Source organism: Siphateles boraxobius, unplaced genomic scaffold (genome assembly GCF_051911475.1).
Source record: "Siphateles boraxobius isolate OS27281-9 unplaced genomic scaffold, OSU_SipBor_1 12, whole genome shotgun sequence".
Taxonomy (NCBI): Eukaryota; Metazoa; Chordata; class Actinopteri; order Cypriniformes; family Leuciscidae; genus Siphateles; species Siphateles boraxobius.
In genome coordinates, this window is record NW_027508722.1 from 3,795,365 (window position 1) to 3,808,594 (window position 13,230).

General features: G+C 38.5%; 1 protein-coding gene across 1 annotated transcript in view; it reads right to left on the reverse strand.

The window, feature by feature from the left end:
- bckdhb (branched chain keto acid dehydrogenase E1 subunit beta) overlaps window positions 1-13,230 on the reverse strand; it is an 84,528-nt gene that overhangs the window by 3,338 nt on the left and 67,960 nt on the right. The window contains exon 10 of the mRNA XM_077206788.1: window positions 467-614. Within this exon, the coding sequence (XP_077062903.1) occupies window positions 474-614 (141 nt within the window). The 3' untranslated portion in view covers window positions 467-473. The remainder of the gene's footprint in view (window positions 1-466; window positions 615-13,230) is intronic.

Consider the following 13,230-nt stretch of genomic DNA (forward strand, 5'->3'; position numbering starts at 1 on the left):
GCGTGTGAATATGCACTTGCTTATCCTTATAAAACCCACTGTATAATATTTGATACACACATTTGGGAGGCCTCTAAATGATCAACATGATCAAAACCTGTATCTCGCAATCATCATCATCATTGTAGTTTCAAAACACATAATGCAATGCAATACAGAGTTATGATCATAAAATTAAGAATTGAAATATCTTACTAAAACATTATTGGGAGATGTAGAGTGAAAACTGATATTTATATGATTTTATGAAAGTATCTGCTATACTGTTCTGGCAAATTGCTTATTTTTGCTCTACAATAGAGCTGTTTTTTCCTCCAAGAATGAACTGCATATTCTAATTATATCAAACTATATGAGCCATAAAAGCCTTATGTATTAAATATGATACCCAACTCAAGAGGCTTTAGTTTCAGGACTCAGTTTACAGGGTCAAATAATAATGGTACATGTGACAGAAAGATCATACCTGTGTTTCAGTAGTTGATCATACGCTTGACGGCCTCAAAGCACTTCCACTTGTCTGGGATGTAGAAGGGCTCAAAGATGTGCGGGAAGGGCGTATCATACCCACAAACCCTACTGATGGGAGCCTCCAAGTTGAGGAAACACTCCTCCTGCAGAGAACACATTCAGCTTTATTAATTTGTACCATACAAATCTTTCACCTTGTTCTTAACGCAAGAGCTGCGGCTAGTCTAACTTGAATGTGTCGAGGCTTCTGGTTTCATTCGCTTCCAGTTATTTGATTCCTGCTGCTTGATATTGCAAACTATTATCCTATTATTTAAATTTATTGTCGAAATCATAAACATTTCATAAACCATTTATAGCATTTTATTATTCTACCAATTATTTACCTATAGCGGCTAATGAATTGTAAGTCGTCACCTTTATTTATACAGTGCTTTATACAATACAGATCGTTTCAAAGCAGCTTTATAGTGATAACAGGAAAATGATTCAATGATGCAAACAGAGTTCATTTCGGCTGTACAGCAGCTTAAAAAGAAAATAGTGTCATTATTCAGTGTTAAATCAGTTCCATTGTAAAGATTATCTATTATTAATAGTGGCATTATTCAGTGTTAAATCAGTTCCATTGTAAAGATTATCTATTATTAAATTAGTTCATTCCATCCATAAAGCAGAACTCCAGAAAAATGTGATGTCATCATCCAGCTCAGTTCAGTTCTCATCATATAGTGTCAGTGCAGTCAAGTCACTGTTGAATATAGTAAGTGGAAGTGCCCACAGAGAAAATAGCTTAGGGAACTGGGTAGGGTTGCACCAGCCGTTCGGAAGTTCTTTCTAAAAGCAGCACTATGCAGTTTTTTTTAGCTTAACTGAACAGCTTCAGAGTTATTGGAATTGTTATATGACTCTTTTCAGGTTGAATGGTGGTCGTCTCGCCCCCCTCTGGTGCCTGTGAGTGGAAAAACCACACTTGCAACTTTGGGCCGGCGGACCGCAGGCCTCAGCGTCAGGAAGTATCGTGTGATTTCAGCTCTCGCGATGTAACGAATTGCTTTACGGCAATGGACACATTACACGCATATACGCCCCCATCCAGATCCGGCTAGCTATAAGAACAACTATCGTCATGGCTAAACTGCCATATAAGCAGAAAGCTAGGAAAGCATTGTCGGAGGAACAGAGAAAGAGGAAACGGCAGACTGACCGAGCAAGGAGTCAGACACGAGTAAATATCAGAAAATAATGAAGAAAGCGCGATCGGAAGAGTCTAGAAAAAGGTAACGAGAATCTGACAGCGCGAGGAACCGGACAAGAGTCCCGCTCGCTCAGGCTTTCACTGTTAAAGTTGATTCCTGCGATTATCATGAGAACAGTTGTCAATATCTCACATAATTATCAGGACATAAATAAGCCTACACGTTGTAAATAGTGTAAATGAGTGCAATTTGCAAACTATTATGATAAATTGCAATAATCATGTCTAACAACATCATAATAACGGACATTGTTATGAAATAATGCGACGGACATGATGTAACTTTATTGATGTCATCCGGCATTTAGGCTCAGGTTAGTCTAACGCGGTAGGCTACTTTATTATTATAAAGTGGAGAGGCCGTGAGTGCAGATCATACACTGTCACGCTCTGTGTGAGTTACGTCAGGAACGTTAAATACAAGTACTCTACAGCGACTCTAAGGGTCGCTGTTTGACAAAAAACAGAATTCCTGCATAGTGCTGCTTTAAACTGGAACGTAAAGTCCACACAAAAGAGGCTTAGTAACTACTAGCTAGTTTGTAACTAACTCTGTACTTAATTCCGTTGCACCATTTGTTCGTAAGGCAGAACGTAGCTAATAGGTTGTAAACTCTCCGTAAAGTAATGCGTAGTCGCATAATATGACGTTTAGCCTCGATGATCCAATAGCAGCCTTCAAATACGTGAGCAGAAGCTGTTTGAATGCTGGGAATTTCAGTTCATCCTTCATTCTAACTTCTTTTGCCTCACTTAACTAACAGTACAAATAGGTTTCCATTACATACGATACTTAATCATCATGAATAGCATGTGTGTTTTTAAACAAAAGTGTTTTTATATGTAAATAACATTTAGAAACTGTATTTGAAATTATATTATTATTAAGGATAAATAAATAAGTACTGATACAAAAAAAAACCATAAGAAATATGGGAAATGGGACCGATGTACACAGCGGCACAGTAATTGAAGTCTGTCAGGTAAAAGAAGAGCTTATAGATGCAGTTCAGTCTGTCTGCATTTTTATTCCAACCGTTACTCCTGATCGGAGGCTTCCGTAAATATTTAGTTTAAATACATAGAGTTACGCTTCAACTAAGTTCAATGGTGCAACGCATAAATATTTAGTAGTGCGTAAGTTGTATCTTAGTGCCCATTTACATCAAAACTAAGCTAAGTTGTAACTTATACACAGCTGGTGCAACCGGCACCAGGGCCTTACAGGCAAGTCTTACAGGTTTGGAACGACATGAGGGTGAGTAAATGACTGGGTCCTGGAGGGCCACTGTCCTGCAGAGTTTAGCTCAAACCTTCAACACTCTTGTCTGGAAGTGTAGTATGCCTAGTAAGACCTTGATTAGCTGGTTTAACTGGGGTTGGAGCTAACCTTTGGGCCTCCAGGAGCAGGATTGAACACGATTCGATACGATACCGATTTCTTAAGCCAACGATTCGATTAATTTCGATACTTCAGAATTCCCGCGATACTATACGATTCAATAATCAATATTTCTACATGATATCTATTAAGTTTCAAATAAATCAACAAAAATGTTTATAATTTGCCTTTTATTGAGAATACAGGAACAGTATTCTATTCACATAATGTGTATGTTGTCCTCAATGCACTGCAAATAGAACAGCAAATATAACAGTTACTGCATACAGTTCAAAACTTGATTCTATCGAATCCTGGTGCGTTTCCGTGCATCTTACGTCATCGCAAACGTGCACGACGGATGATAGAAAACAGAACGCGCGTCAATATATTGTGTTTTTTTATTTTATTTGGTGCTATTATGCACAGCTGAGTGAACAACACCAGTTTACTGTGTGTCGCATTTGGCTTTTTGCTGATTGCAAACTCAGGAGACAGTGGATTTCCATTAATTTGTTGCCCTGAGGCCACGCGCTGTGTGTGTATGAATACACTGCAGACTCACTCTCGCTCTTATCCAAGGTAAATTATCAACAATATCATCCCTTACATGTGTTTTATTTAACTAAATACATCATAATCAGCTAAAAAGCATGCGCAGGGCACTTACTTCCTGAACAAGTGCGCAGCCGAGTCCGTGATGCTTTCACATTCACGCGAGCCGCGGCACGGTTCGAGTGCAACCGAACTCAGCGCACCTCCTCCAGGCAGTCTCGGGTTGGTACCCCAGTGCGCACCCGGGTCCGCATGACAGACAGCGTTTACATAATTAGTGATTTTTCATGCGAACCGTGCCCGTTCCGTTCCGAGTTGGTGTGAAAGCACCCTAGACTTTTCAGGTAAGCTGTTGAAGTAGCCTTTTGTACACGTTAGCGCCTGTTTGTTTACGTAAAGTAACTGCTAGCTTGGAATTCGCCGACTAAGTGACTGAGGGTGCATTCACACTGGCAGTTTAGTTCGGTGAATAACTAACGTTAGCCCAGTGCATAACAACAATCGTTTGTACGCATATGAGCGGATGCTGAAAATAGACAGGCAGCAAAACAAACACATTAATCGATACTCTTGCGGACGCATCGATGCATCGAATCGTCGGCTGTATAATCGATGCATCGATACGAATCGATTAATATTTACACTTCTAGTATTTTTCTGTTGATCATTAGAATATAAGCCAAAGTAGGTCCATTGATATTCAATGCTGTGAAACATCAAAACACAGTAAAAAAAAGTCCAATAGCGAAGGCTGTAATTTATTAAAGAACACTGTTGAACTAAAGAACATGTCTTAAAAATGGAGTAACAAGCAAATATAAACCGCACAATGCGGACATGATAAACAGCAACAAATGGTCCTTCATGTCCTTAGTCATGACCCCAATGAGCGGTTGGGTTTCTATTTAAGCTTTTGGAGAACTTATAATAAGGTATCAAGCCAAAAAAATCCCAAATGGAAGCCAAACAAACCCAATTCCTAATGACAAAACACAACACTCATTTTCACAGAACCATCAAAAATTGCATCAGGAAAAGCTGTAAAAGGGTCTAATGTTTCCTTATACAAAGCCAACACTGAAATCTACTGTCCATAAACACACATCCAACTCTTAATGGATGCTTTTTGGCTTTTCCGTGCCCGAATCTGAACTCAGAGAATGTATGAGCTAAGTGTGAAACATGTCGCACGCCGGGCGACCTCTCTCGTCTGCTGGTGTTTTCTGAAGTGCCTACAAAAGAGCGTCAAGCTTCATTAAAGGGCTTTGTGCTGGCTTTACACGACGGCCTGAATAAACACAAAAATGTGCTTTAGATTTGCATCAGAAGGCAGTTCCAGCTCTGCCGAGAGACATCAGGAAAGGCCCTGCAGATCCCAGATGCTCGAGTCCTGCCGCTCAGTGGTCAGAACGAGTCTGGCATCTCGCCCCACACATAATCACCGTTTCGGGATTTGATGTGGCGAGATGAACCTAGTGCTTCTGCTACTCAGAAATAGTTGTATCTACATGTGATGAATCTGAATAGTGTGGTTTGTAGGACACATCAGGACATCTGCTGATAGACATGAATTAAAATTAGATGCAATACATTTGTTCGCTTCAGTTCACTTCACTGCAGGAAAATAATGTTTCCCATTTTCTACGCTCTCAAACGTTTTATGTTTTTGGCATTTACATTTGTTCATCCATGTTCTCTATATTCTCTTCCCCCATCACCGCTTGGATAATCAAAGCATCAAAGTAGTTTAGTGCAACTCGTGTGCTATACTCCAGGTCTTCTGAGGTCACGTTTCACCCGAGAAACGGAACAAACCCAAGTGGTCCAAACACGTGCACATTCAGCAGAACTACAACACAAACCTAGACAGAGCAAACCAATCTAACATCAGCAACAGTTGGAGGTCTGAATCACCACAGTACATATTTAGCAAATTGTCCTCAGTTTTAAAGCCAAGGGTAATTTTGGGTCATTTATTCTTTAGTCCCAAAGCAGATGAGTACCTGCCAACCTGACCCACGAGAAGAGCAAGAAGAAACCTCTAAATACTCTTACTGGAAAAGCAGGAGAACAGTGCAGTCTTGTCTGAAGACACTGCATGTGGACTGAAAACAAGACCACTACTTCAGTGTCATCCATATATGTGACCCTGGATCAGAAAAAACAGTCACAAGTAGCAAAAGTATATTTGTGGCAATAGCCAACAAAACATTGTATGGGTCAAAATGATTGATTTTTCTTTAATGCCAAAAAACATTAGGATATTAGGTAAAGATCATGTTAAATGAAGATATTTTGTAAATTTCCTACCGTAAATGTATAAAACGTTTATTTTTTTGAGTAAATGCAGCACAATCGCGAACATAAACGGACAACTTTAAAGGCGATTTTCTCATCGTTAAGATTTTTTTGCATTCCAGATTCTCCTATCCTAACAAACCATGCATCAACGGAAAGCTTTTTTCATTCAGCTTTCATATGATGTATAAACCACAATTCTTTTAAAAAAAATTGACCCATGTGACTGGTTTTGTGGTCCAGGGTCACATATGAGCAGTGCATCATTATACAGTTATTATACCTGGAGATTTACAAATGTGAGCTTGTCTAAAGATACAGCGTTTTTAATTTTTTTTATTGTTTAACAGTTTAGTGGCAAATTAAAAGTGATAATGTCAATATATAATGTAATGCATATGAGTTATAGGATTTTGTTTTGTTAAACAGCTATGTCATAATTATTCAACCCCTATTAAACACTGCTGTTTTTAAGTCACTTATTTGTATGGTATGGTCCAAAATTGTGTTAAAACACAATTAAGCCTTTGGAAACTATAACAAAACTGAATTAGCTTGTGCTGTTACACAAACATACATTTATCCCGTGCATGTGCTACAGTTGAGAAGCAAATATGGCCAAGTCAAAAGAGCTCTCATAAAAACTATAGAGAACAATTATTACATTAGATTAGTTTATCAGTTTCTTACATTAAGAAGTCTATAGCGAGAAGAAGATTGCCCAAACACTAAACATTTCTAGAGACACAACTGGCAGCCTCATTCTGCTTTGCATATTCAGCAAAAAAGTCAAAAATGTGTTGTACACAGAAAACCATTAGAGGTTTTGAAGAATAAGCATGATGTCATTAGAGGGAATAAAATGTTTGATCAGAGCATCTGAGAAAAACACTATTCACTGTCAAAGACTCGCAAAATGACCTGATGAAAGGAGGAAAACACATTTCAATGCAGTATAAGAAGAATTGACAAGCATGGCCTTCATGTTAGGGCACCTGCGTTCAGAATTTGTAATTTATGAAAGCAGCTGGCTTCGCTTCAGACGGCCTTTATTAACCCCCTGAAGCCATATAGGTTAAATTTTTATGATTGATGGATGCGCTTTTTCCGGGCTTCAAAATCTCAGTTACCATTCACTCCCATTATAAAGTTTGGAAGAGCAGGATATTTTTTAATATTACTCTGATTTTGTTTGGCTGAAAGAAGAAAGTCATATACACCTGGAACGGCTTGAGCGAGAGTAAATAATAGGATAATGTTCATTTTTGGGTAAACTATTCCTTTAATGTGATGACATTTATATATTTGTATGTGTGGATTAAGTGTCCAGTGCTTCTTGATGCCACTGTACACATCAAATATAATAAAATATATACACTACTGATTTATAAATTATATACACTACTGATTTTTGTTTGTTTTTTAAAGTAGTCTCTTCTGCTCACCAATGCTGTAATTATTTGATCCAAAATACAGTAAAAACAGTAATATATTGTGAAATATTATGTGAATATATTTCAAAGCGTAATTATTCCTGTGATCAAAGCTGAATTTTCAGCATCATTACTCCAGTCTTCAGTGTCACATGATCCTTCAGAAATTATTCTAATATGCTGATTTGCTGCTCAAGAAACATTTCTGATTATCATCTGTGTTAAAAAAAATATTTTCTAATCATATAAATATATTTTGTGTAATCCATACATACATGTGCATCTTTAATGTATCTTAACATGTGCACTCACAAACACATTTTTGCTGTCAGAGTGGAACCAGCGACAGCTTCAGATTAGAGAGTATTCAAAGACTATTATGACATGGAAATACCCATATTACCGACTGTGAGAGCCAAGAAAAAAGACAATTGCGCACCACGTATTTGAGGAGCCCAAAGCCATTTGAGGACAGACACCCTGAAACACTCACATACTCTGAAATAAGATGAAACATTTGAATTCACATTCAAAGAAAACAGAAAAAGAAATCTCTATCTAAATATATGTTTCAATGCCAGTGAATTTATCTCGTTTCCCACGTTACAACATGAAATCCAAAATCAACCTCAATGAGGCCGTTTATGGCCAGCCGTTAGTGATAAAAACTAAATATGTAAATAATTATGCTATAAACCACAGTCTGAAAACTGAACGACAAAAAGCAGCGTAAATCTTCTCAAATTCACTGACACTGTTGCAGAAGTTCCTCTGGGTCATTCAGATGCTTCAGTACGTACATGACGTATCGATCAGAGACACTGATCTGAAAGGCCATTTTTAGACAATCATTCTGAACTTCAAGCTATTTTTCGCTTGATAACGGTCAGCGTTTGTGCATGTCAGAAGACTTTACAGTCACTCCGAGCGGCTCAGACACGCAGAAACAGCAAATCATCTCAGCACAGTAACAAATGTCAGGACTGGATATGTCTCATGTTTTTTACCCATGGGTCTTCACAAATCACGGTTTGAGAACTGATTTGAGATGCGTTATAAATCACAATGAACTGAACTGAACCATGAACTGAAGTAGCAAACAATGCCAAATTGTAATTTAAACTTAATGAAGCTGAATTAAAAATGGAATGATGTTCAGAGAATTTAATTTAATTATAGCATATACACATATTTAATAAATGTCACCACTGTGACCTCTGTGGAAAGTGCTCATATTAGCTATAATTTAGCTCTCAATATGCTTTGCTTTATTTATGCTGAGCACAAGGTGCTGTTTTGCAAAATCATAATTTAGTACACTTTATAAGTCGTTTCCTTCATGGGGACATGAAAAAAATGTCACCCCAAGATCAACAAATTCTTGTATTACCATCCTTGTGGGGAAATTTTTTCCCAATAATGTAGGGAACACCTGACCCCCATATTCCATTTTCACCCTTCATATTTCACTTCCAAAATATTCTAACTGTTTAAAAATACAAACTATAATATTCAACAGGCAATTTTCGGTCAATTTTATTTCGCTTTGCAAATTCGCTTCTACAAATTCAGTGGTTCAAATTCGACCGTAAATTCAACATTGACGTCCAGGAACTGCAGGAAAAGCAGTAGATTGCCGAGCATACTCTCCATCTGCTGTTAGTCGAACTCGCCAGCAGGGGGTGCAAGCGCTTGTTGTTTACGGAGACCAGCAAAATTAGAGCAATTCATTCATAAAACTCATTTACAGCAATGTAAGTTTATTTGTGATTATTATGACGGTTGTTTTTGTTAAATTCGGTGCCTTCACGGTTACTTTTCCTGTGTAGCCTACATGCATATTTCTCTACCGTGAACGAGATCATAATGTTATTCCCCGATGCGGATATACAGATCCAATGTTACATTTTTGAGGTAGACATATATTTCTCTTGGTTGTTTAGTTGCCTTAACTTTATATTGTGGCGATGTGCTGCATGCAGGCTATTAGGGTTTCCCTCAATACTTCAGGATTCCCCTGCTGGACCTGTACAACGCTTAACGTAGCTTAATGGACTAGTGATGTTAAAGTCCAAACTAACAGGCAAGCAGATGGACTCAGAATAACGCGCACAGCTGAGCGTTTCCCGGTGATAGACTGGCATAAAGATGGCTTGATGTTGGACATTCGCACATTTAGGGACCGTCTCTGAAGTTTATACGACTTTGGTATACACGTTTCTAACTTCAATAGCATTTGAATAGAACGACTTACAGTCATAAAACCAACTGTAAAGTGTTCATGTAGTGTCAGGCATAATGTGCACCCTTTGGATTTTTGGATATTTATTCAAATAAATTTAAGCTTGCTATTGAAGTTAGAAACGTATATGCCAATGTTGTATGCAACTTTAGAGACGGTCCCTAAATGTGCGAATGTCCAATGTCAAGCCAATTTTACATTTAGTCATTTAGCAGACGCTTTTATCCAAAGCGATTGACAGTTAAACTAACAATAGGAGGACAACAATATGCAAGTGCTATGATCCCAGTTTAAGCTAATGCAATACACGTAGGCATTTTAGGACTTTAGAACATATATATATATATAGAGAGAGAGAGAGAGGGGGGGGGGGGGGGGGTAGAATAGAATAGAAAGTGTTAGTATTAATTGATCAAGTGTTGATTTTATGCCAGTACATCACAAAACGCTCAGCATGAAACTTTGCGCGTAAAGTTTACAATCTGAGTCCATCTTCTTGCCTGTAGCCTATATAGTAGCCTACAGCCTACATCCCCAATAAGGTGCAAGATTGGTCTTTCATATCACTGTATGTGTTAAGCGTTTTGTCCCAACGGAAAGGGAATCCTTGAGTATGAGGTATTGAGGGAAACCGATTATAATCCTGTTCATGGTAGAGAAAGCTGATGACATGTAGAATACACAGGGAAAGTAACAATGAAGTTATTGAATGAAACATAAACACAGCTTTTGTGTGTTTATCATCTTTTCCGCATATACTGTCACAGATAATCATTTCCATTTTATGAATGAATGTCTTCGTCAACAGCAAGCGCTTGCACCATCTGATGGTGATGTCGACTAACAGCAGATGGAGAGTATGCTCGGCAATCTACTGCTTTTCCTGCAGTTCCTGGACGCAAAGTCCTTTTAGGCAAGTCATGCCACTCGGCCGCCATCTTGGCAACGCCTCCGGGCAGCTATTTCGGACTAACAAGACCAGGCTCCTATCTAAATGAATGGGCAGAGAGTCAGAACTGTACATTCACTGGTCACCGGGACATAAAAACTGCATGTATAGAAACAGCAGTAAAATATGATAAAAATCGCTGAAAAAGTTTGATGACTTTGCCCCAAAATAAGGTTTAAAACGCCTTTTTCCCCACAGGTTGTACATACTACGCATGCGCATGGGTTCTCTCCCTCTCTGACGTGCGCGCGCTGCACGGTTTGAAGCACAGTATGTGTGAGCTCTCGCTCGCTCGCTCTAGATTCTGGGAGATTTGAACTAATTTGCGGGCATCAGGGAGCCGCTATAAATATGCGGTAGACACTTGGGATGTCTGATATTTACACAACGCACACATACACTGCATATCAAATCTGCCGCCTTTTCAAACAGTAACGTATTTTCCACTGTCGCAAACCTCAACTGTGCGCATGCGTCAGTGGAACCAGACGATAGGCTTAAATGTTTCCCGGCTTGACTGTTAAAGGCAGACGATTGGCTTTCCAGTGGGAGGGGCGGGACATGTTCATACAACCGCCATCTTTGGCATTACGGGTTTTCCCTATATAGTTGTATTGAGGATTGAGTAAGTGGCATGTCTCTATAAATAGTCTCTGCTGGACGTCAATGTTGAATTTACTGTCGAATTAGAACCACTGTATTTGTAGAAGCGAATTTGCAAAGCGAAATAAAATGGACCGAAAATTGCCTGTTGAATATTATAGGTTGTAATTTTAAACAGTTTGAATATTTTGGAAATGAAATATGAAGAAGGGTATATATGGATTTTTGAATTTTTAATAATGAAAATGTGTTTTAAAGGTTTTTAATTGAAATATTCACAGCTTAAATATTCAACCATGTTGAATTTCAGCCCAATAAAAATGCAAGACCTAAAAATACAATGAATTAAAATGCAAGCATGGTTAATGCAATGCCTATTTTTTTTTTCCAAGTAGTGCAATTCAACAGGCTTTTTATTTCAAAAACATTTGACATTATTTTACTTCCACACACACACACACACACACACACACACACACACACACACACACACACACACACACACACACACACACACACACACACACACACACACACACACACACACACAGAGAGAGAGAGATAAACTGGCTGCTATATTCATACACAGACAAAGAGAACGAGACAGATGATACTGAATATTATTCCAACTATTCCATGGAGTTTTCCAGGAACACAGAGACAACTCTAAAAATCCAGCACTCGATCCAGGAATAACGGTACGGTCATCTGCTGTCAGTCTCAGCTTCTGTAAGATCATCTGCTCAATGACTGCACGACTGTGACAGAATAACACAACTAGATTCTTACCATTTCTGCAGAAATCTCCTCTACTATGGCAAGCTGTTTTAACTTTTATTCATTTTCAGGATATGAATTCTTGATATCAACAATTCAATTTTCACTAGTTAAAATAATAGTTATTGTTATCAGGAATTAGATTTCAGCTGGTAAAAACAATAATTCTTGATATTAACAATTTATATCCTGGGAATGGCAATAGGTAAGCCGTTTTGACTCTTAATCATTCGATATGAATTCTTGATATCAACAACTAAATTTTCACACTAGTTAAAATGATAGTTATTGATATCAGGAATTAGATTTCTATAAACTAGAGATTATGGTAAGGGGTGCGACACTTCCCAAACGTGTGTTATAACACACTGGTCAAGCTGACCAATCAGAGCACAGTGTGCTTTTTGGAAGGAGGGGCTTCATAGAGACAGGAAGTAAACAGAGCGTTACTGACAGACTGGGAAAAGAGGTGCAGCAACAATCTAAAATATGTGAAAAATGTTTTTGAACATTCAAGAATGAAAAACCTCTAGTAGAGCATTTGAGCTCAACAGCAGTCCACAATTGCAAAAGGATTTATATGTTCAACATCAGCTAACAGAACCAAATGACTGGAAAATCATAATGTAATGCATGTATGAACTGCACTTTCAAGAGCATTTTGAGCATTTCACTAGTTCAGTGGAACTACACGTGTTGATGAGGCATCCACATCTGTGTGTGTTACATAACTGTGTAAAGCATCTAGATCTCAAGTATAAGTATAAGCAGCGGTTTTAATGATGCTTCCCTGAGCAAACCCCACTAAAAACCAAAATGCATGTCCTGACTGCAGAAATGACTGCCGCTGGTGTGTGATGTGTTGGACTTTGGGTGTTTTGGTGGGCGGCAGATTCATTTGGCCGCCGTTATTACAGACATCAGTAGCTTGACCACAGTTCAGGTTTTACGTTTACGTGCAGCTAATACCCTTTTTTTTTTAGCAACTTTTCTGTTCAATGCCATTATCTGTGCACATCCGGCTGAGTCATGCCCACCCTGCTCAAACACACACATGCTCAAACACACACACGCGCTTTAACAAACTTTGACGTCAATGGAAACGTGACTGGTGTTTATGTTTAAAGACTGGCCCTGCATCTATGCTTGGATGAATCTCTTGATAAAATGTGCACCATCAGTACCAGCTCGCTGAGACCTGAGACACTCATGAATGTGTACACTACTGGTCAAAATCTTGGGGTCAGTATTGTTTTAAAGAAG